Here is a 22,187-nt window from a genome sequence, read left to right as displayed (position 1 = left end):
TAGAATTTCTTTTTGCATAATTATAAAAGCATGGGATACAATTTTTTCTAATTCAGCTAGGGATTTTCTAAATATTCTAACATGACCTGCTAAGTGGTAAATACTTGAGACAATACTGCAGAAAACAGGTCAATATAAAAATTCTACATTTAGACAATAAAGCAAATTTGAAAAAGACTTAACGGAGAATTAAGACGTCAAAAACCAAGGCAAGGATATAAGAATAATGCCATACGTAAAGGGAAAAGAAGTTGCCAGCAACTGAGAAAATCACATCAGTCATATGGAAAATTGCAGAGACTCAAATAGAGTATAATTCACAGAGAAATATAATTGGAATACATTTGGTGACTCCTACCACAAATTAAACATTTCAACAGTTATGTAGTAAACTTCTACTTTTCTGATGAAAAATGTTCAAACCTACCTGAACAAGAATCATATTTAATTTCCCGATATAAACCTTTTCCTTCTGAGGAGGAGAAAAAGAACAGATTAAGTAAAAGCCTAATGAAAATAGAATAGCAAACGAACATGAATATAAGAAGTTCTGGGAGACAAATGATTACAGCTTTACTATAACTATATGCCTTATGTTTGTGCATCTGTAAATTCTAGTCAAGAACAAATATTTAAATAATCTGCAAAAAAGCTCTTACCTCTACACAAGTTGGATCAGATGACGTCTTGATAATGAGGCCAACAACGTATTTTTTTATTCCTATTAAAAAAATAAACATAATGTATATCTTTAAAACAAAAACAAAAAAAAAAACTTACAGCATGCTTATAGACCTCCAGGACCTCCAGGAGGCCAGAGTAAAAAAACAGAGACTGGAATCCCAACAACTGGAGAAACTGAGGCAGACAACTTGCAAGTTCACAAGGCCAGCCTCAGCAATTTACTAAACCCCTGTCTCAAAATTAAAAAAAAAAAAAAAAAGGGGGGGCGGGGGGAGGGCCTAGAGATGTAGCTCAGTGATAAATGCCCCTGGATTAAATTCCCAGGGCCCCCCTCCCCTTGCATGCCAATTAGAGCTAAGGATGTAGTACAGTGAAGTCTTTGCCAAATTATCATGGGAAAGATGCCTTGGATTCAATCTTCACCAACATAAGCTGGAGAATGAACCTATGGATGCTTACCACCCAGATAGACTCCCCACATCCCTTTTAAACTTTAAGACAGGGTTTCACCAAGTTCCTAAGGCTGGCCTAGAACTTTCCATCCTTCTTCCCTAGGAATCACAGATAAGAGCCAACTTGCTCACTAATTCTTAGAGAAGGACTTAATATATCAACCTGTGGTTTTTAAATAAAAAATGCCTCAAGGAACTAATTAATTTGCATTGATCACTTAAATAAACTATGTCAACTAATTTTTACAGGTTAAACTTTTTTTTTAATAATCTATAAGTCAATATCACATGTTATCATTCCCAAGTTTAATTACATTAGGCCAATACTAGAAATGCATTATTAACTTTTTAATTCTACAATGTAGGAAAAATTAGAAAATTTTTTTCTTTGCTCAATTTTTTTTTTTTTTTTGAGGGCCCTGTACAAGGGAATAAACCCAAAATGCTGTTAACACTCAGCAACAACCCCCAGTCCTTTTAAAAATGTTACTTTTCAGTCAGGGTCTCAAAAAATTTCCAAAGCAGTCTTCAAACTTGTGATCCTCTTGTCTCAGCCTCCCAAGAAGTTGGGATTACAGAGATAGCCCACCACAACAAGCAGGAGAAACCTTTTGTTTCTAATACTCCTTTTCTTAATAGTACAATATATTTTTTAAATAATTAAAACAACTTGCCTCTGGTCTTAATTTTTATATTAAACAATCTTCTAAACAACTCTATAGGTCCTTTTTTCACAAGACAAGTCACATGTTAAAACTTAAAAAAATAATTATATATATATATATATATATATTTTTTTTTTAAACCCAGGGGTGCTTTACCACTGAGTGACATCCCCAGCACTTTTTGTTTTTAAATAATGAGGTCTCACTAAAATTGCTTAGTGCAATAATAAGGCTGGTTCACAGGCTAGCTTTAAATTTGTGATCCTCCTGCTGGTGCCTTCTGAGTAACTGGGATTATTTGAAATGTGTACAAACTTAGTGTTATACATAATGTAATATGCCCAATGAATCTGTGGCAGGATCCCCAATTGAACAATTGAATATTTTTACACAGAGTTTCCAGAACTTTCTGAAATGTGTTATCTTCAAGTCTCACCTAACAAAGTCAGAACATGGAAATTTAAATTGCTAAGAAGGTGACTACAATTAGAAGATGTGGCCAATCTGAAGGCAACCAAATACCTGCGTGATTATATAAAGCTATTCTAATATGCTAATATTTATATGCTAATGAACTAAATTCTTTTAAACCATGGTTCCCCTTCACTGGTACTTGAAAATACAATCTCTATTAACCATGATGGAGCTAGCAATTTTACCCCATGTCCCAAATAAAAATAAAAGAAATATACTATTAAAATATCATGAAAATACTTCCCTAGTCATGGAAAAACTTTACTAATACAATCCAATCCAATAATAAGAGCTATATATCAAAAGAAAAAGTCAATGGAAACTAGTATGAATATATATATGAGAAAAGTTAATGAACTGTCAGGTACCAAATTTTCTAAACTGTTATGTTACAAGCACATAAATTAGAAAGGTAAATTTAAAAATATCCTGTTAAATGTTGCCTGGAGTGGTAGTACATGCCTATAATTACAGCAACTCAGGAGGCAGAGACAGGAGAATTACAAATTCCAGGTCAGCCCTTAGCAACTTCAGAAGGTCCTAAGGAAATGAGCCAGACCCTGTCTCAAAATAAAAAGGTTTGGGGATATGGCTCAGTGGTAAAGTGCCTCTGGGTTCAATCCCCAGTACCAAAACAAACAAACAAACCAACCTTAAAAAAAAAAAAAAAAAAAAAAAGTTTTGTTAACATTAGGGAAAGGTCACAATAACTGTTGTAAACAATATACACCAAGAAAAACTAAAGCCAATGGGTAAACCTTTGAGGAAAAAAGTAACTGGCCTGGAGTGGCACACTCCTGTAATCCTAAAGGCTCTGGAGACTGAGGCAGGAGGATGGAGAGTTCCAAGCCAGCCTCAGCAATGGCAGGGTGCTAAGCAACTCAGTGAGACCCTCTCTCTAAATAAAATACAAAATAAGGCTGGGGATGTGGCTCGGAGCTTGAGTGCCCGAGTTCCATCCCCAGTACCAAAAAAAAAGTAACTGGCATAGGCTCAAATTGACACATTCTATCCTATAACACTATGATATACACTTATTATAAAGAGAAAACAAGTCTTATAAATATGAAACAAGCAGGCAATATGGTAAGAGGGCCGGAGGGTGTAGGTCAGTGGTAGAGTACTTGTCTAGAATATATGAGACCCCAGGAAAAAAAAAATTATCAAAGATTAATGAGACTCAGATATACGCAATGTAAAACAGAAAAAAGACATCAGGGAGGAAATGCAAGATCTAGAGTTGGTAGTACTGAATTAGTGTTCACTTTTTTGGCTTTTTTGCACCAAGGCCGAATCATCAACATTACAATTAACTAAAGGATTCTAAGGAAATTCAATTCTCTTAGGAGACTTTCCTTAATTCTACAAACTTCTAAATAACAAAAAGAAATTTTGTGAGGACACAAAATAGTGTTGTTTGTTTCTTTTGATACTAGGTACTGGACCCAGTGGCACTTTACCACTGAGCTACATATCCCCAGTCCTTTTTATTTTGAGACAGGTTTGTGCCGAGTTGCACAGGCTGGCCTTGAACTTAAGATCTTTCTGCCTCAGCTTCCCAAGTAGCTGGGATTACAACTGTGCACCACTGTACCTGGCAAAGCAGGAAGTTTTAATGGAATTTTAAGACAAAAAAATTACAGAATCACGGGTTGGGGTTGTAGCTCAGTGGTAGAGTCCTTGCCCCACACGCATGAGGTACTGGGTTCAATCCCCAGAACCACATAACTATATAAAAGAAATGAAAAAGAAATGTCAAAAAAAATTAGGGCTAGGTGCGGTGGCCCAAGTCTGTAATCCCGGTTGCTTAAGAGACTGAGACAGGAGGACTGAGAGTTCAAAGCCAGCCTCAGCACTCAGTGAGGCCCTGTCTCTAAATAAAATAAAACACGAAATACAGCTGGGGATGTGGCTCAGGGGTTCAGTACCCCTGAGTTCAATCCCTGGTACCAACCCCCCCCTCCCCTTCTACAAAAAACAAATGAAACCCCTATAAAAGAAAAAGGGGGAATCTAAAGAAAATAGAGTAAATCTTCCTCTCAAATCTTTTATTCTATGATTAAATAACTAAAAATACAATATTATAGGAAATCCAGTACTTTAAATTTGCATAAGAAACAAAACAATGTCTTAAAGTACTAATACAGCCTCTACCTGGCATATATGAGTCGTGGATACTTTTCTCAGGCTCTGCGAAGAGAAGGATCATATATCCTTCAACTATTACTAATTTAGATAACTTTCCCCATTATTCAGGATTTCCTAAAATTCGCCGATACTTGGAGCCAAGAACAAAGATGAAAACTGGAAAATGTCAAAGGATGCCCTCAGACACCAAAGTTCTCTGATGCTCAACTACCTTCTTTAAAATGGTGCAGTACTTGCATATAATCAATCCACCCTTTTGAGGAGCAGAGCATGAGGGTGCATGCCTGTAATCCCAGCAACTAGAGGCTGCTGCAGAAGGATCCAATGTTAGAGAGCAGCTTCAGCAACTTAGCAATAACCTGTCTCAAGAAATAATAAGAGTTGTGGATGTGGCTCAGTGGCTAAGCACTCCTGAGAACCAAAAAGAAAGAAAATCATCTCTAGATACTTATAATACCAAATAAAATGTGAGCATGTAGGTGTTACAATGGGTTTTTTTGGGGTGTATATGGCAACGGGGGATTGAACTCAATGGCACTCTACTGCTGACCTGCATCCCCAACTTTTTTTTTTTTTTAAATACACTTTGAACCAGATTCTTGTTAAGTTGCCCAGGCTGGCCTTGAATGTGTATGTTCCTCGTACCTCAGTCTCCCGAGTCACTGGGATCACAGTCATTTGTCATTTCACCTGGCTGCTATAATATACTCTTCAGGGTACAAGGACAACATGAAGAGTTGGTCCATTTTCAATTCAGATACAATTTTTTTCTTTTTTTTCTTTTTTTTTTTTTTTGACCCATGGTTGGTTGAATACAGATACAAAACCTGAAAACAATGAGTTGACTATAGTAAAACTAAGGTTCCTACAGAGCAATGTCTCAATCATGTCATTCTACAATTCAGTACTTCCAGCCCTCAAACTTGAAGCTATACATACAGTAACAACTTTTTCTTTTCCAGTACTGGGGAGTAAACCCACACCTGGGTTTAATCTACCACGAGTTACATCCCCAGCCATTTCTTGTTCTTTATTTAAAGATAGGTTATCACTATGTTGCCCAGGCTGGCCTCAAACTTCTTTCTGCCTCTGCCTCCTGAGTTGCTTGGATTAAATTCACAACTTTTTTTTTTGGGGGGGGGAGGGGGGTTGGGGGGAGTACTGGGAATTGAAATCCTGGGGCACTCTAACACTAAAGTACATCCCCCAGTACTTTTAATTTTTTATTCGGAAACAGGATCTTGCTAAATTGCTTAGTATCTTGCTAAATTGCTGAAATTACAGGTGGACACCACTGGACCCAGTTAAATTCACAACTTTTTGATCAAATATGGCTCCAAGTTGTCTATTCAGAATCTCCTTGAGCAAAATACCATAACTAATCTCTTAAACTCCTTTATCATGATTTGCCCAAAATTAAAAAGGTAAAGGCATCTAATTTTAAAATTAACTTTATAGACTGTGAATTACACTTGAAGAAAAAAAAAAAAGATACAATACATAGGACAGAAAATACAAATGCTGGGCTGGGGAGATAGCTCAGTTGGTAGAGTGCTTGCCTTGCAAGCACAAGGCCCTGGGTTCAATCCCCAGCATCACAAAAAAAAACAAAAAAACAAAAAAAACAAAAACAAAAAAAGCTTCTAAGTAGCAGAAAGCGCTCACTCAGCATGAGACTTAAAAAAAATTATGAATTTTCACAAAGTACTGACTGTTGAGTTACAAAACGTAACTTATGCAAAACAATCTTATTTAAACAAGGTTAGACTACCTTTGTATATGTCATTCAGTAAAAACTGCACTAAATTGGTATTTCTTTTCCAACTACACAGAAAGTATACATAAAGCTACGATGCCTTCTAGTAGCTTTCTAATTCTTTGAAAAGTTTGGTATAAAATTTGGTATGAAAATCAAGAACAGGGACTCAAGGTAGAGTACTTGCCAAGCATCATGAAGCCCAAAAATGTAAAATGAAGAACGATTTCTCATTGAGGCTTAATGTCTTCACAAATACAATTATCTTCTCATGCTTGCTGTGTCATTTGTATTTTCAAAAGATTTAAACAGTGAATCCTTTGGTTATTGACATTTTAACAATCAAAGGGCCCAAGACCCTATTCTTAATATGAACAAAAAAATTGGGGGCTGAGTTAATAGTCTACTGGCAGAACACATGCTTACCATGCACAAACTTGATCTCCAGCATAGGGGGAAAAAAAAATCAATGTCAAATATTCAATATCAATATGCAACCAAATACTGTAGACTATATTTTGGCAAAAAGATGAAAAATAAATCCCATGCTGGCTCAAAATATACGCGTCATCTTGCAAATTACACAGCGAAAATAATTAGCCTTTAGAAGTGCCTTATAAAATATTGCATAGGTAACGACAGGGTAAAGGTAAAAAAAAAAAAAAAGAACATGTTTTTTTAAAGGTAGAAAATTCACTAAGAATATTTGAAATACAGAGAACAAATTAATACAGCATACTGTGGTGCCATTACTTCTATGAAAGCAAAACTTTCAAAATACAAATCATAGCTGGGGCACACCTGTAATCCCTGCGGCTTGTGAAGCTGAGGCAGGAAGATCACAGGTTTGAAGCCATCCTCAGCAATTTGGTGAGGGTCTAAGCAACTTAGCAAGACCCTGTCTGAAAATGAAAAATAAAAAAAGGGCTCGGGATGTGTCTCAGTGGTTAAGCACCCTTCAGTTCAATCCTGGTACAATCAAAATTAAAATCATTTAAATCATAAATTAGCATCTCATCTAGTCAGTGACAGACTGTCATGAAGTTTTTAAACAAATACAGGACTATTTATAATAAGGGAAAACATGTTTAAGAAACTGTTTGAAGGTGTGAATAAAAAGTTGCACCTTCCCATAAGCAAGGTGAGACACTTGCCTGTAACCCCAGCAACTGGGGAGTCTAAGAGGTTCACAAAGTTCCAGGTCAGTCTGACCAATGTACTGAAACCCTGTCTCAAAATGTTTAAAAAACAAAAACAAAAACAAAAGCCACCTGGAGTGTCTCCAGGTTGTTCAACCCTTAGTACCAAGTCAAAACAGAAGTATATTACAAAGGGGGTTTAGAAGAGGATGAGTTCAATTTAATTGCAAAGATTGCGAAATATATATATACACCTCTTTCACTTTTACTTATTTACAAGCTATGAAAATGTAAATTGGTACATTTCTCATCAATACCATATAAAACCAAAATATTCCAAACACCTGTTCACTTAAACCACCCAGACTGATGGATAGAAAAATGATCACTAAAAGAAGGCTATGTTTTCTTTCTTTACATGTTCAAAGGAATGCAGATTGTCCCACTTAATGAAATATTTGAGAACAAACAGTCAACCGTGAGAAAAATAGCCAAAGACAATTCTAAAAAGGGATTAACAAAGTAGGGTTCCACAACAGGGCTAGAATCAAACTGTAACTTGGGCCTGCATGTTTAGTCATTTTAAGAAGAATGGACCTTAACATTCATCATTATTGTTTCTTTTGGGAAACGGGGGTCTCACTGCTGCATTACCCAGGCTAGCCTGGAATACCTGGACTCAAATGATCCTTCCTCCGCCTCTCAAAAACCTGGGAATACAGATGTATAACATGGCACCTGGCACATCCCCAGCACTTTTTTGTTTCATTTAGAGACAGGGTCTCAGTAAGTTGCATAGGGCCTCACTGCTGAGGCTCGCTTTCAATGAGCAATCCTCCTGCCTCCGTTGCTGGAGCCACTGAGATTACAGGAGTACACCATTACAACCAGCAACATTCGCCATTCTTAAACAGGTCTAGAACCTCAAACAGATATGGAACAAAAATACTAAAAGGCATATTTTATTAAAGCTTACAGCAGCAATATTCGCTCCAGTTAAAAAGATGGCAACAACCCAAATTTCCATCAACACAAAAATACATAAACAAATGTGCAATAGTTTCATTTAGCCCTCAAAGAATGAAATTAAATTCTGATATATGCTGTAACATGTATTAACCCTGAAATCATTCTCTAAGTAAAAAATCAGACACAAGGACAAATATTATATGATTCCACTTACATGAGGTACATAAGCAAATTCAGAGAGAAAGGAGAGTGGGTGGTCACCCAAGGCTGGAGAAAGAGGGTTACAGGGAATTAGTAGTTTAATGAGTATACCTTCAATTGGGCTAATGAAAACAAATTGTGGAGATGAATAATGATGTTTACACAACACTGTCACTGTACTTAGTGCCACTGATTTCTATATTTAAACTGCACATAGTGACACATGCCTATAATCCCAGCAATTCCAGAAGTTGAGGCAGGAAGATCACTAAGTTTGAAGCCAGTCTGTGCAACAGCAAAATCCTTTCCCAAAAAGAAAATTTCAAAGGCTGGTGATGTAGCTCAGAGAGCATCCTTGGGTTCTATTTCCAGCACAACACATACACACAAAAAAAAAAAATTACAAAGGGATCAAGAATTTATTACCACTTAACAAAACACACTCTCCTGGCTACTTGCTACATGGATGCAAGCTGACAATTGAGCAATGAAGTATAGCCCTCTCCTAGTAAAATCGCAGTTAAAATTAACTGGAAGTATTAAGAAAACTGCTTTTGGGCTGAGGACATAGCTCAGTGTAGAGCTGTTGTAAAACATGGATGAGGCCGTGGGTTTGATTCACAGCACAGGGGTAATGGAAAGCTTTTATCAATTATACACAATACTGAATTGAATTGAAATACATCTCAAAAATATTACCTTTTTTTTTTGGTGGTACTGGAGCACAAACCTAGAAACTATGGTATGCTAGGCAAAGTACCCCAACACTCAGCTACATCCCCCAACCTTGTTTTAGACATGGAAATATATTTTATCAAAATTGATTTTATTTCCTTTTGTTATCCCTTCATGGTGCACTACTGGCAAAATATATGAAATATGAATAGGGATGGCTGTAAAACTCAGAGCAATAGTGTTTGGCCCACTTTCTAACATTATATTCTCTGGAATTTCAATGAAATTATTACACAAGGCCTAGTAGTCTAAAATATTAAATTATACAAATTATAGGGATAAATTGTGTTCATGAATCAGATAGGATATTAATTTTCTCCACACTGAGCCACATATCTAATGCAATTTCATTTAAATTTAAAGCAAAATTTTTGTCATAATTTGCCAAGATGATTCTAAACTTTTTGTGGACAGACATTTCAACAAGGAACATATTGGCATGCCATGTACTGAAGGTGTAAAGAATGCAGAACAGCATTAGTCATTAAAGAAATGATAATTAAAAATCACAACTGGATACCACCATATATGTACTATAACACCTATAATTAAAAACACAAAATATCAGGTGTCATCCAGAAAGTGAAGCACAATCATATATGGCTAGAGAGAAACATAAAAGAATACAACCATTTTGGAAAACAGTTGGGCAGTTACACATCTACCACATGATCCAGTCATACCATTCTTAGTGAATCAAGTTGAGTGATAAGAGCACATGGAGGAAAAAAATGGTGAAAGAGAATATAATCAAAGGTAGATATTAATTATAAGTAGTGAATTCAAGGGTACATAAAGAAGTCAAAATTTATGAAACTACACAATTTAACATGTACAATTTATTGTGTGTGTCAACTGTACTTCACTTTAAAAATCAGGTGCAAAAATATCTTAAGAGGAAGCAAGATGTGGTGGCATATACCTGTATTCCAAGCTACTTAAAAAGAGGATGAGGCAAGAAGACTGAGTCAGCCTGGCAAAACAGCAAGATCTCCATCTCAAAAATTTACATCTATTGGGCTGGGGCTGTAGCTCAGTGATAGAGTTCATGCCTAGCATGCATGAGGCACTGGGTTCAATCCTCTGAACCACATAAAAATAAGTAAATAAAATAAAGGTATTGAGTCCATCTACAACTAAAAAAAATTTTTAGAAAATTTACATATATTATACCACAACAAAAAATTACTTATTATTTTTCAATAAATAATGAAGGTAGTCACACATGGTAACTGTAAACTCAGTGAATGGGGAGGCTGAGGCAGGAAAATCACAAGTTCATGGTCAGCCTCAGCAATGTCATGTTTTAAAAAGGGATGGGAAAGTTGCTTAGTGATTAAGCACCTCTGGGTTCAATACCTGGTACAAAAACAAAACGGGGAAAGGGAGGGAAGGTTACCTGAATCATGACTCTCATGTACAATTAAGATCACAAGTATTATTGGCAGTCAGAGTTCCTTTTAAGACTTCAGTGAATAGCAACCACTCCTTACTTGGAAATTCTTCCACTTCACATTTTATAATTTCCCCTTCACCTTTCTTAGGTTTTTATTAAGGATTTTTAAATGTACAGTAATTCATCTAAAGAAATATTCCTTTTAGCTGGGTCTAGTGGTACCTGCCTGTTATCCCAGTAACTCAGGGGGCTGAGTCAAAGCTAGAGGCCAGCATGGCAGTAAAACCTGGTGTCGGGGTGAGCATGTTGAGGATTTTGTTCATTGCGGAGCACAATGAAAAAAAAAAAGACTATCATCTGAGCTACTCCAGCTAAGCAGAAGGATCACTAGTTCGAGGCCAGCCTGGGCAACTCAGCGAAACCCTGTGTCTCAGAATAAAAAAGGGCTAGAGATGTCAGTTGTAGAATGCTTGCCTAGAATATACAAAGCCCTGGGGATCAATTACCAATTCCCAGTATGGAAATAAAGATACTTCTTTTAAAACAATGTTAAATTATACATATGTCATAAATATGAAAGCAAAAATATTTGGAAATCCTTTAGGTTGTTAAAGTGATCACTGTATTAATGGCAACTCATTATCTGAAAAATTATATACTGAGTACCAAATTACCAAGCAATAAGAATGCAACAAAAACATCCTCTGATCCTTAAAAATTATAGTGCTTATGCTTTGGAGTGATGGGGAGAGATGTGAAAAAAACTATGGCACTCAAATGTTGTAAGTAATGGTGAGGGAAGGGGAAGCAAAAACAATATAAAAAACATAAACCAAGTTTTAGACACATTTTTTTCTGTTCTAAAGCTAAAGAAGAACCACAGCAATGCAATAAAATTTTATGAAATGCAAATTATAAGTTATTGTTTTATTAAAATGTCTTTTCCAAAAATGAAGTACTATCAGGGAAATGATGCATGCCTGTAATTCCAGCGACTCTGAAGGCTGAGGCAGAAGGATCAAAAGTTTAAGGCCGGCATCCCGAAATGAAAAGGGCTGAGGATTAAGTCAGAGGTTAAGTGCCCCTGGGTTCAAATCCCAGCACCACCAAAACTAAATAAATAAAATTTTATATCCCAGCAAATCTCATTACTGTGGGAGAAACACAGGAGGCTAGAAATGTGATTCTGATGCTTCAAAAAGTATTTGGCTGGAAGCACATCTCAGATGTACAAAATGGGCAAGTAGGTGAGGCTAGGGTTCAATTCCTACCGCCAAAAAAGAAAAAAGTGCTTACAGAGAAATTAAGTATTATCATCAATAAGTGGAACGATAACATGAATAAAACACATTTCTAAGTCAGTGAGTAGACACCACTCCCTCCCCTCTTCCTTTTACAAACAGAACAATTAAAAAGTACAGTCTTCTGTCCCCTGGAATGTTTGATACTAACACATGAATATATGGGCACTACAGTGCCTTTATGAAAAAAAACCTAAACATACTGCCACTATTAATGCAGAATGCAAAAAATGTCAAAATTTCAAGGCCTTGCGCCTAATTTTTTGGGTAACGAATACATGACACTGGTAAGTCATTTCAATCCTTAAACACTTAGAGGTAGAAAAGCTTTATAAGAATCCTGTGTAATATGAAGAAGAGATTGAAGTGTTTAAAAACAGATAAAGCAGCCTAGAGATAGCCGAGTGGTGCAGTACATCCTTAGCATGCTGGTGGCCTGGGTTCACTGCAGCACCATAAAAATTAAAATGAAGGGTTTACAGGGGGGCATGGTGGCATCTGCCTATAATTCCAGAAATTAGGGAAGCTAAACCAGCAGAGTAAAGGTTCAAAGCTACCCTCAGCAAATCAGTGAGACCCTGTCGCAAAATAAAAAGGGCTTGGGATGGATGTGGCTCAGCCCATGGGTTCAATCCCTGGAACAAAAAAGGGGGTGGGGCTTAAATTATACTTCAGTAAATGTTCAAGAAATAGAAAACACTTCATAGCCAAACTACACAATATTTTAGGTCATAAAACATGACATTTTTGAATCATAATAAAACACTTAAAAAAAAAGAAAGAAAAAGAAAAGACATCCTTTGAGGGTTCTATTTCCTCCTACACCATTCTTTTTTTTTTTTTTAATACTAGGATTGAACCCAGAGGTACTTTACCACTGAGATACAGTTCCAGTCCTTTTTCATTTTTAATTTTAAAGCAGGGTCTCACTAAGTTGGTTAGGGCCTTGCTAAATTGCTGAGGCTGGCTTCGAATTTGCAATCCTTCTGCCCCAGTCTCCTCAACCACTGGGATTATAGGTGTGCTCCCGACTATCACCATTCTTAATCTATGGCTTATGATGAATTAAGGAAATGGCCATTAAAATTTATGCCTCGTTCACCTTTAAATGTGTCAAAAAGACATCAAGGTTTAAGTGAGGTTGGCTAAGTAAATTTCAGGCTACTACTCCACTATAATGACCGCATGAAAAATCAAGTGAAGGAGAGCACCATAAACATCAACAATCTAGCCAGGTATAGTGGTATAAATGACTGAGAAGGCAGAAGGATCAAAAGTTCTGGGGCAACCTCAGCAATTTAGTGAGGCCATAAGCAACTTAATGAGACTGTAGAAAAATAACAAATAGTAAGTGCTGGGAATGTAGTTCAGTGGTAAAGTGCCTGTAGGTTCAACACCCAGCACCAAAATAAATAAATAATTAAATGAAAATGCCAGATACAAGATATTCCCATTACAAAGTCCAGACAAATGTGTGTGTATACCCTTTTTGGGGAGGATATTGGGGATTAAATCCAGGGTGCTTCAACTCTGAGCTCTATCCCTGCCTTTTTCTTTTTGAAACAAGGTCTCACTAAATTGCTTAGTCCGGCCTTGACTGTGATCCTTCTGCCTCAGCCTCCTGAATTGCTGGAACTACAATTTGTACTACCACACCCAGCTCTATGTTTTAAAAAGAAATGAACAAGTGATGTAAATATGTATTAAAGGCAGTGACAACTAGAACTACAAAGAATTCCAACTTTTCTAATATAGTAGAGAGAAAAGTTAAATGCCAATACCAGGTTATCACCACATCTTCATTTTCTATATGTAAAGCAACCAAAACATAAAAAAGGTTTAAAAAAAAAAAAAAAAAAAAGCCTTTTTGTACAATTTTTCATAATTTGTTTTTCATACCTAGTTAGACCTACATCAAGATCCATGTTAAAGTTCTTTTTACTTGTCAAATTACTGTGCACTTAAATAACACATTTTCAAATTTCTTTCACCTCTGGACATGTTCCAGATTTATGTATGTATGTATTTATGTATGTATGTATGCATATATTGTGGTGTGGGGGGCAGGGGTCAAACAGAGCACATGCTAAGCAGCACATTCAAGACAAGCACTCTTACCAGTCGATCCACACCCCCAGTCCTGCATGTATTTTCCCAATATTTACTGTAAAATATTTGACAGCATGGTCTCTCCACAAAGGTTAACCTAACCATCCTTCCCAATATAAACAAAACCTGATTTGCAACATGAGGAAAGCATGTAATCTCCATTAGCGGGGGCGGGAAACGACGACAACTCTCCTTCCCCAAAATACCACTCAACTGAAACAAAAGCACCAGAAATAATAAAACTCTGAATTTGTAATTCTTTTTAAAAAAAATATTTTTAGTTATAGATGAACACAATACCTTTATTTTATTTATTTATTTTTTTTGTGGTGCTGAGGATTGAACCCAGTGCCTCTCAAGTGCAATGCAAGCAAGCACTCTTACCACTGAGCCACAACCCCAGCCCTGAATTTATAATTTTTTAGAATATTTTCCTACCTTCACACTGGTTCCTTGGAAGAATCTTCCACCTTGTTTTTATCACATTTTCCAAAATTTGTAGTCCATAATACTGAAAATTGGAGAATAGAATCATGTGAATATATTGCCATAGGACTGGCGACTTTTAGGAATTCACAAATGGACAGACACACATTTACTTCTAAAGCTTCAAAAACATTATGCTACCAAGTTTAATTACATATATTAAACAAAGATCTATTCACCCATACACTGATATTTCATGCATTTTCCTCATTTTACTGTTTACTATGTAAAGTCCTGCTGTTTATACATGCTCACACCAGGAAGAAGAACCAAATAAAAAGAGCCCTCTTTAGCAGCCAAATGGGCTTATCTGTAGAAGGAAAAATAGCAGCCAGATATGAATTCACAGCATAACTGACTGCTCATAAGCTCACAGACTTTTAACACCACCAGGCTCCTAAGAATTTAGTAGCTTGGATGCTATCAAGCTTCCTACCATCCTCTACAAGTTGTAAGCTTTTGGCCAAATATTAAAGTACTGTCACAGATACTTTCTATACAAACTGTTTAAGCATCACTGGTGTGTTACTTAAGGAGCAGCAAGACAACCCATGGGTTTACTTTCAATTTTAACCCCACCCTTATAATTGCTATTTCTACTAATTTAAAGATAAACTTTTGTGCACAGTCAAAAAAATATACAAATGCATGTTGCAATCTGCATCTACCTTTCAGGTATTCCTTCCTAAATAAAAGTTGTAACTAAATGTCCAAGAAAGTTTAAGAAATAAAGATACCACTTTCAAGCCATTTTGTCCCTCCTGCTGATTACACACTCTAAAATAGTCAACAATATTTTTAAGAATTTATAATGCTCCAAGAGCAGCTACCTAAAATTATTACTATAACCAATTAGTGTGGACAGGCAGGAGGAAGAAAAGGGACAAAAATATTGTGGTACGTTTTAACAGGAAGAATCACCTACAATACCTGAAAGGTAAACTCATTCAGACATAGACATATAACCTCAGATTGCAAGTTTTGGCTGAGAATAAGAGTTCATCTTTAAAATGGTTAGTCATTAAACAATAAAATAGGAGCATTAGTATTTCAACCAAAGGGATCATGCAAATGCTTTTTATCCAAAGCACAATATAGACTGTCCCAAACTACATTGTGCTCAAACAGTTAATGTTTTTGCTGTTTTCTTTCATTTTAACATTTCACACTTTCCAGGAAAATTTGGCCATCTCAACTTCAATCCTACAGTTGCAGAACTTTCCTTACAGACTTCCAGAATAAAAACAAGGCCAAAGCAAAATTCTGAACTTATTTGATACCATTAAAATGTTTCATAATCAGCAGTAAATAGTGAAAGCTTTCTATATTGTTCATGTTTTAGAATACAGCTATCCCTAGGTCTCAGAAAAATGTCAACCAAAAAGAAAAAAAGAGTTCCCAACTGATAGAAATTCTAAATTAGCTTTTAAGAATGTAACTAAAATTTTCCTTCAGTTTTCCAAACACAAGATCAGATGGTCAAAAGACTTACAAAGTCAAAGCAATGTATATACTACACAAAATGCTTCTTGCTAAATCAGCAAAAGACCTTTAAAATACTAAGAAACAAAATCCACATAAAATTTATCAGAATCAAAATCTTTAAAACTTTATCTTATTTGACCAAAATTTTTATTACATTTACTTTTTATTGATCAATACATTATCAACTAAAAATACCTATTTACTAAACTTTAATCTTCTCCAAGGGTTAAAAAGTTATTATCCTGATGAACATACACTGCATATTCTCATCTTTCTGCCAAATGGGTTGAGGCAGGGACCCCAACAAAAGCTTGGCATAGCTTAGGTCAAAGCATTAATCAATCTATATATATCTATTTTCTCCCATCCATCACCATAATTTCCTTAACACCGAACTCCTCCTAGACATAACTCCACAGAGAAAACAGTTCACATGCTTAGAGGAGGAAAAAAGTATTTTGGTTCAAAAATCTGAACTGATAGTCAAATCTGAAAGCCAATGATAAACTACTACTTTAGAAATGTCCATAAGTAACCCATACATTCTAAAAAACACTTCTGTTTTACAACTCAGAACTTGAGAAATCCACTGCTGATTTATGAAGATGAGGGACAGATAACAGCAAAGACTGCATGAAAAAATAAATGCATGAAATGATCCCTATGGTAGAAATTTCTACTGAGCCCTTAGAAATACTTATTTTATGCATTGAATTCCCCTTTCCCCTCCCACCACCCATGAAACAAAAACAATTGATGAACAGAATTCAGTTAAAGGGAATCAAAAGGGTAGACCTTGTGGAGGCCTGCCGTCAAAGCCTAGCTGTGTCAGTTGCACAGGAAGACACCCCTTTTCTTCCTATTACAAGCAATCAACATAATGGAACATTATGATTAATATCAGGTAGTGTTAACATCTTTAAAGAAAAAAAAATGATTGCATAAAAGCCAAATGTCATAGTGCATAAATTTAGCACCAAATCATTTGTAATTTATGTAAATTGAAGAATTCTTTACCTGTTGCTTTCTTTCTGTTCCTCTAATCATCTCATTTTTCACAAGACAAATTTGAGTTTTTAAAAATACTGTTGATAAATCAACTTAAACATTAGTAATGTCTGTCAGTATAAAAAGCAAAATTTACCAGGCAAGCAAACAGGCAAACACTGTTATGTTACTTAAGGTTAGCACTTTGAGGAAGTTCTGGACTGTATTTTTCCCTAAAATTTACAAGATGTCAAAACTAATTAATATTTTAAAACTGCTAATTAACACAGTCTGATTTCAGAAACAGATGTGAACACGGCTATTTTCTGTTTTAACACAAGGTATATCAAGTTGAAACCTTTTGTGTATTAAACAGAATGCCATGGTATTTTATTACTTTACGGCAGTTTAAAGAGAAGCGTGAATCATCAAGCCTAAAACAGTCAAAACACATTTTGATCAACCCTTCTGTTCAAACTTAAGGAAAAAAAAAAAAAAAAAAAAAAGGACCAGAATCATAACATTTTAATTGCAAATAAAAACTGAGTGCTGTCCCATTAAAAGCATAGGTACCATGGAATAGGGTTTTAAGCTGTCCACACAACTTGGGTGGAGGTGCCTAGCCTGTATTATATTGATTACTTGCCCAAAATAATTCCTCAGATGTTGTTTCATCTCTGAATAACATTCAGAATTTATGCTACTTATCAGACCTGTATGCATGTTCTAAAAAGAAAAGAGGAAAAAAAAAAAAAAAAGAAAAAAAGAAAAGGAAAAAGAAAAAGAAAGAAAAAAAGCCACCTTGCATACTAGTCCCAATTACAAAACTCCATTCATAATTCTTAGGACTATTTGCAAGAATTAATTCTATGTTTAAGACTAAATTTTGAAATAAGTTTACAATATAAAATGATTTGAAATAACAAATGCTAATACTAAAAAAGAGATACCTTCCTCAAAGTTTATGACTGAAAGAAAAAGAAATAATTCAATTTAAAACCACCACTTGCTTACTTTCGTGTTCATATTCTGTGAAAATTCCAAAATTGTGTCGACTCTTGTCCACGCATCAGGATGCTCCTTTAAATGTGTCAGTACTTCTTGAGCCATTCTTTGCTAAAATATTAAACAAAAAGAATTTTGAGGTAACTTGTTCTTTTTGAATCACTCATTAAAATGTTAAGTATTAAAAAGTCACAAATTCTAACAGGATGGTAATTCTACTAATTTGGGAAACATTTCAGAAGGTAACAAAAATGTCCTAAATATCACTACTCCTAAACCTTAGTTAAAAACCAGAATATTTAAGACAGGCATGGTGGAGTACACCTGTAATCCCAGTGACTCAGGAAACTGAGGCAATAGGATCAAAGCTTGAGGCCATCTCAGCAACTTAGCAAGGCCCTGTCTCCAAAAAAAAAAAAAGGCAAGGGATAAGGCTCAGTGGTTAAGCACCCCTGGGTCCAATCCCAGACACCAAAAAACAAATAAAAAGGAATATTTTGTTTCTTTAAAAAACAACGGCCTTTTTTGGCAAATCTTTATTTAGTATTCTCAAAACAGAAATTCTAAGTTCAACCAATGTGGAGCTGGAGATGTAACTCAGTGGTAAAGTGCTTATTATTAGCACAGACCTAGCTGTTTAGTTCCACACCCCATAAAATAAATCCTAGCAAATGCTGATAAAGACCTATTCTGAAATAAACCAGTCCTAAGCACTTACAATCAACCAAAATATTATTCTTACTTCTAACAAAACTTATAAAAAATAGTAAAGTTTGATGGTTTTAAAATTTGTCAATGAGCATGTAATAGGCCTTGAGTTCAATCTTCAGTCCATTCCCCAATTGTCAATTTCCCTTTTGTTTGATCAATGATTTAATTCTATGGATCAAAACAAGAAAATTCAAAAAGGGTACAGGAAGCCCACACAGTGGCACACGACTTGTAATCCAGCTCAGGTGGCTGAGGCCCTATGCAACTCATTGAAACCCTGTCTCTAAATGGAATACAAAAAAGGACTGGGGATGTGGCTCAGTGGTTGAGTGATTCTGAATTCAATCCCCAGTCCCCGCCCCCCACAAGGGGGGGGTGTTAACAGGAAATATTCTTTCTTCAAATTCCTATAATTAATCACTAGCTTGGTTTTATGATTACAACTTCAAAAAAATCATGATTTTTTTTTGCTCTGATGTTAACAATAATCTTTTCCTCAAATAGCAAATATGACCCATTCATGATTACCCTAATCAGCAATACACACTTTTTATTTAAAAACTTTGAGAGCTACATAAGCAAGAACTTTACACAGTGGTTTTCTACCCTAAGTACCCACCATAATTTAAAAGATTAAAACCACAGCTGCCTGCATTCCATTGTGAGGATCTGGGGCTAGAAGTTAGGCATTAAAGTGTAAACTTTTAATATCCAATTAAATGTATTTTGCTTTTCAATTTTATTTACTTATTTGCTGTATCAGAAACTGAATCCAGGGTCATTCTACAACTAAGCTACATCCCCAGCCCTTCCTTTTTTTCTTAATTATTTTAGACTGGGCATGGTGACACACACCTGTAATTCCAGCAGCTTGGGAGGCTGAGGCAAAAGGACTGGGAATTCAAAGCCAGTCTCAGCAATTTAGCAAGGCCTTCAACAACTTAGAGAGACCCTGTCTCAAAACAAAGTTGGGCATGGTGGTCCACACCTGTAATCCCAGTTGCTAAAGCAGGAAGATCACAAGTTCAATGCCAGCTTCAGCATCTTAGTGAGGACCTAAAGCAACTTAGACCCTGTTCTCCAAATAAAAAATACAAAGGGGTTGGGAATGTGGCTCAGTAGTTAAGCACCCCGGAGTTCAATTCCTGATACAAAAGGGGGAAAAAAAATGAGAAAGGGTCTCCCTAAATCGCACAGGCTGACCTAGAACTCAAGAGACCCCTGCCTTGTCCTCCTGAGTTAGAGCACCAGGTGTTCACCACCACACTCAGCCTATTATATACAACTTAAAATATGGCTTTAATAAGGGGCTGATAGCTCCAACGAGGTATTTCGTTATTTGAGAAATGACAAAGGGCAGAAAGAATAATAAAATGAGACTGGAGATGGAGTTTAGTGGTACAAAACTAGCCTGAGCTAGTACAAGATTCTATGTCCAATTTCTAGCACCACACAAAAAGGGCAGTGAGGGCTGGAGCTGTGGTCCTGGTAGAGCACGCTTGCCTTATTTGTTTGAGGCACTGGGTTCGATTCTCAGCACCACATATAAATAAATGAATAAAATAAAGGACTATCAACATCTAAAAAAATACTTTAAAAAAGTAATGATATGAAGTTACCTAAGGTCAAAACCCACTTCAGTAGCGTTTTCACCCTCTACCTGAGAATAACTAGTTATCCATAAGTAACTAGAGATATGCACTTACATATAGCAACTATTAAGAGGATAAGATTTGACAAAGATCCATGCCAAGTAAAAATTACTTGGTCAAAATGATATTGTCAGTGATAAGTTTTCTACACATAAGCAAATAACCTCCTACACTAACATCATTTGTTTCAATCTTAGCATACATCATGTTCTTTCCTATTAGTTTAATTTTACTCTCCAAAGGCATTTTCACCAGTTCTTGTATCCTAATATCTTTATTTTATCCTAATTCCAGCATCCTCACATATCTTTTATCACCTTAAAATGCCAGTAGGGGGTTAAACATCAAAGACAAATGTAAAAGAGGGAGAAAAATCAAACATCTCCCTGTGCTACTAAACTGAATGGGTGAAAGCATTTTAGTTGCTAAGCAATAGATTAAAGAGTTCAAGATACTTAAAAGAGCAAAATATTGGAGAAAACATCCATTGCTTCCATCTTTTTTCCCCCCTTGGCTGTCTACTTGGCTAAAAACAGAAAAATGCTTTTAATGTAAGGCAGACCTAATGTTATAGTGCTAAATATCTTACTATACTACCCATCTAGGCAAAAGTTCTGTCTACAGATTAAAAGTGAAAATTCTTTTTTTTTTCCGTACTGGGGATTAAACCTAGGGGCACTTTATAAAGGAGTTACATCCCCAGTACTTTTGGTCTCACCTTTAACTTGTCACCCTCCTGAGTTGTTGAGATTACAGGTCTGCACTGTGCTCAAAGTAAAGATTAATTAAAGTTATATCATCTTTGAGGGCTGGTGATACAGCTCTGCTATTGGCAGAGCACTTGCCTAGCAATGTGTGAAACCCTGGGTTCTATCCCTAGTATCCCACCCACCCACACTATTTCATCCTTGGAAAAATACTAGGCTACTATGGTTTACTTTAATTAGCATAATAAATGTTACATGTTATTAGTACTTATTTTCCAAATATTTCTAAGCGAACCCTTTCAACAGTGTCTTCTATGTATTAGAAGAACTTACTTTTTTGTATTATGCTATACAAACCATTACCAACTTTTCAATCTCTTCCAAGACAGGTTACATTTATACAAATGAGACTCTGAGTAATGACTAGAGAACTTCCTGGAAGTCAAATAAAACATCTAATACTAAAAACACGTTCTCCACTAAAGGTCTCTTTTTGTTTTGGAATAAGATCACCAAGGAGGTGCTATATGAAAAGTAAACTGAACTGGAAGTTTAGAGATTTGACTCTTAGATTTGACTAAAAGGAATTTTTAACTGGCTTTAAGCTCTAAACCTCAGTTTCCTCATTTACTATATAAGAGTTTGCACATTACTTATGCTACTAACTTATCATATGATACATAACATAGACAAAATATTTCAGGGAAATCTATTGCCCTTATAAATAAAAAATATTTAGAAACACTTCTCTAAATCTACTGCTTGTTAAGGCAACTTTAAAATAAAACATAAGACTCAATATTATCAAACATTAAAAATAGAGCTGGGGTTGGCACTCAGTGGGGGAGTGCTTGCCTGGCATATGCACCACACTGGATTCAATCCCTGGACCCCCAAAAGAAGAGCAAAGGTTAAGTGATATTAGCAGATGAATCAATATGAAAACAGTAAATAGCTTTTCTTCTTTCTAATCGCTATAGACTTATGCTTCCATTAGTGACTATGATGTTGCACCTAACTGTACTTCATGCTTTTCAAAATTACTTTAATACTTTCTTTCAAAAGCTGCTGCTTTACATGCATCCACGCTTACAGAAATGAAGTTTTAAGCTCCATGTTGAATGT

At 35.7% G+C, this 22,187-nt stretch overlaps 1 protein-coding gene across 3 annotated transcripts in view; it reads right to left on the bottom strand.

Annotated features, from left to right (window-relative positions):
* Window positions 1-22,187, bottom strand: part of XPO1 (exportin 1) — a 43,013-nt gene that overhangs the window by 14,859 nt on the left and 5,967 nt on the right. For 2 of the 3 annotated variants that reach the window (XM_079109677.1, XM_079109676.1), the window contains 4 exons: window positions 18,002-18,103; window positions 14,468-14,540; window positions 660-721; window positions 428-472 (listed from right to left, as the gene is read on the bottom strand). In XM_079109677.1, coding sequence (XP_078965803.1) covers window positions 428-472; window positions 660-721; window positions 14,468-14,540; window positions 18,002-18,103 — 282 coding nt within the window. Of the gene's footprint in view, window positions 1-427; window positions 473-659; window positions 722-14,467; window positions 14,541-16,795; window positions 16,860-18,001; window positions 18,104-22,187 lie in introns of all 3 variants that reach the window. The other variant, XM_079109678.1, reaches the window with a different exon arrangement.

This window comes from Sciurus vulgaris (assembly GCF_902686455.1).
Source record: "Sciurus vulgaris genome assembly, chromosome: 14".
NCBI classification, from domain to species: domain Eukaryota; kingdom Metazoa; phylum Chordata; class Mammalia; order Rodentia; family Sciuridae; genus Sciurus; species Sciurus vulgaris.
The sequence above is the reverse complement of the archived record's forward strand: the minus strand, read 5'-3'. Positions and strand labels throughout refer to the sequence as shown.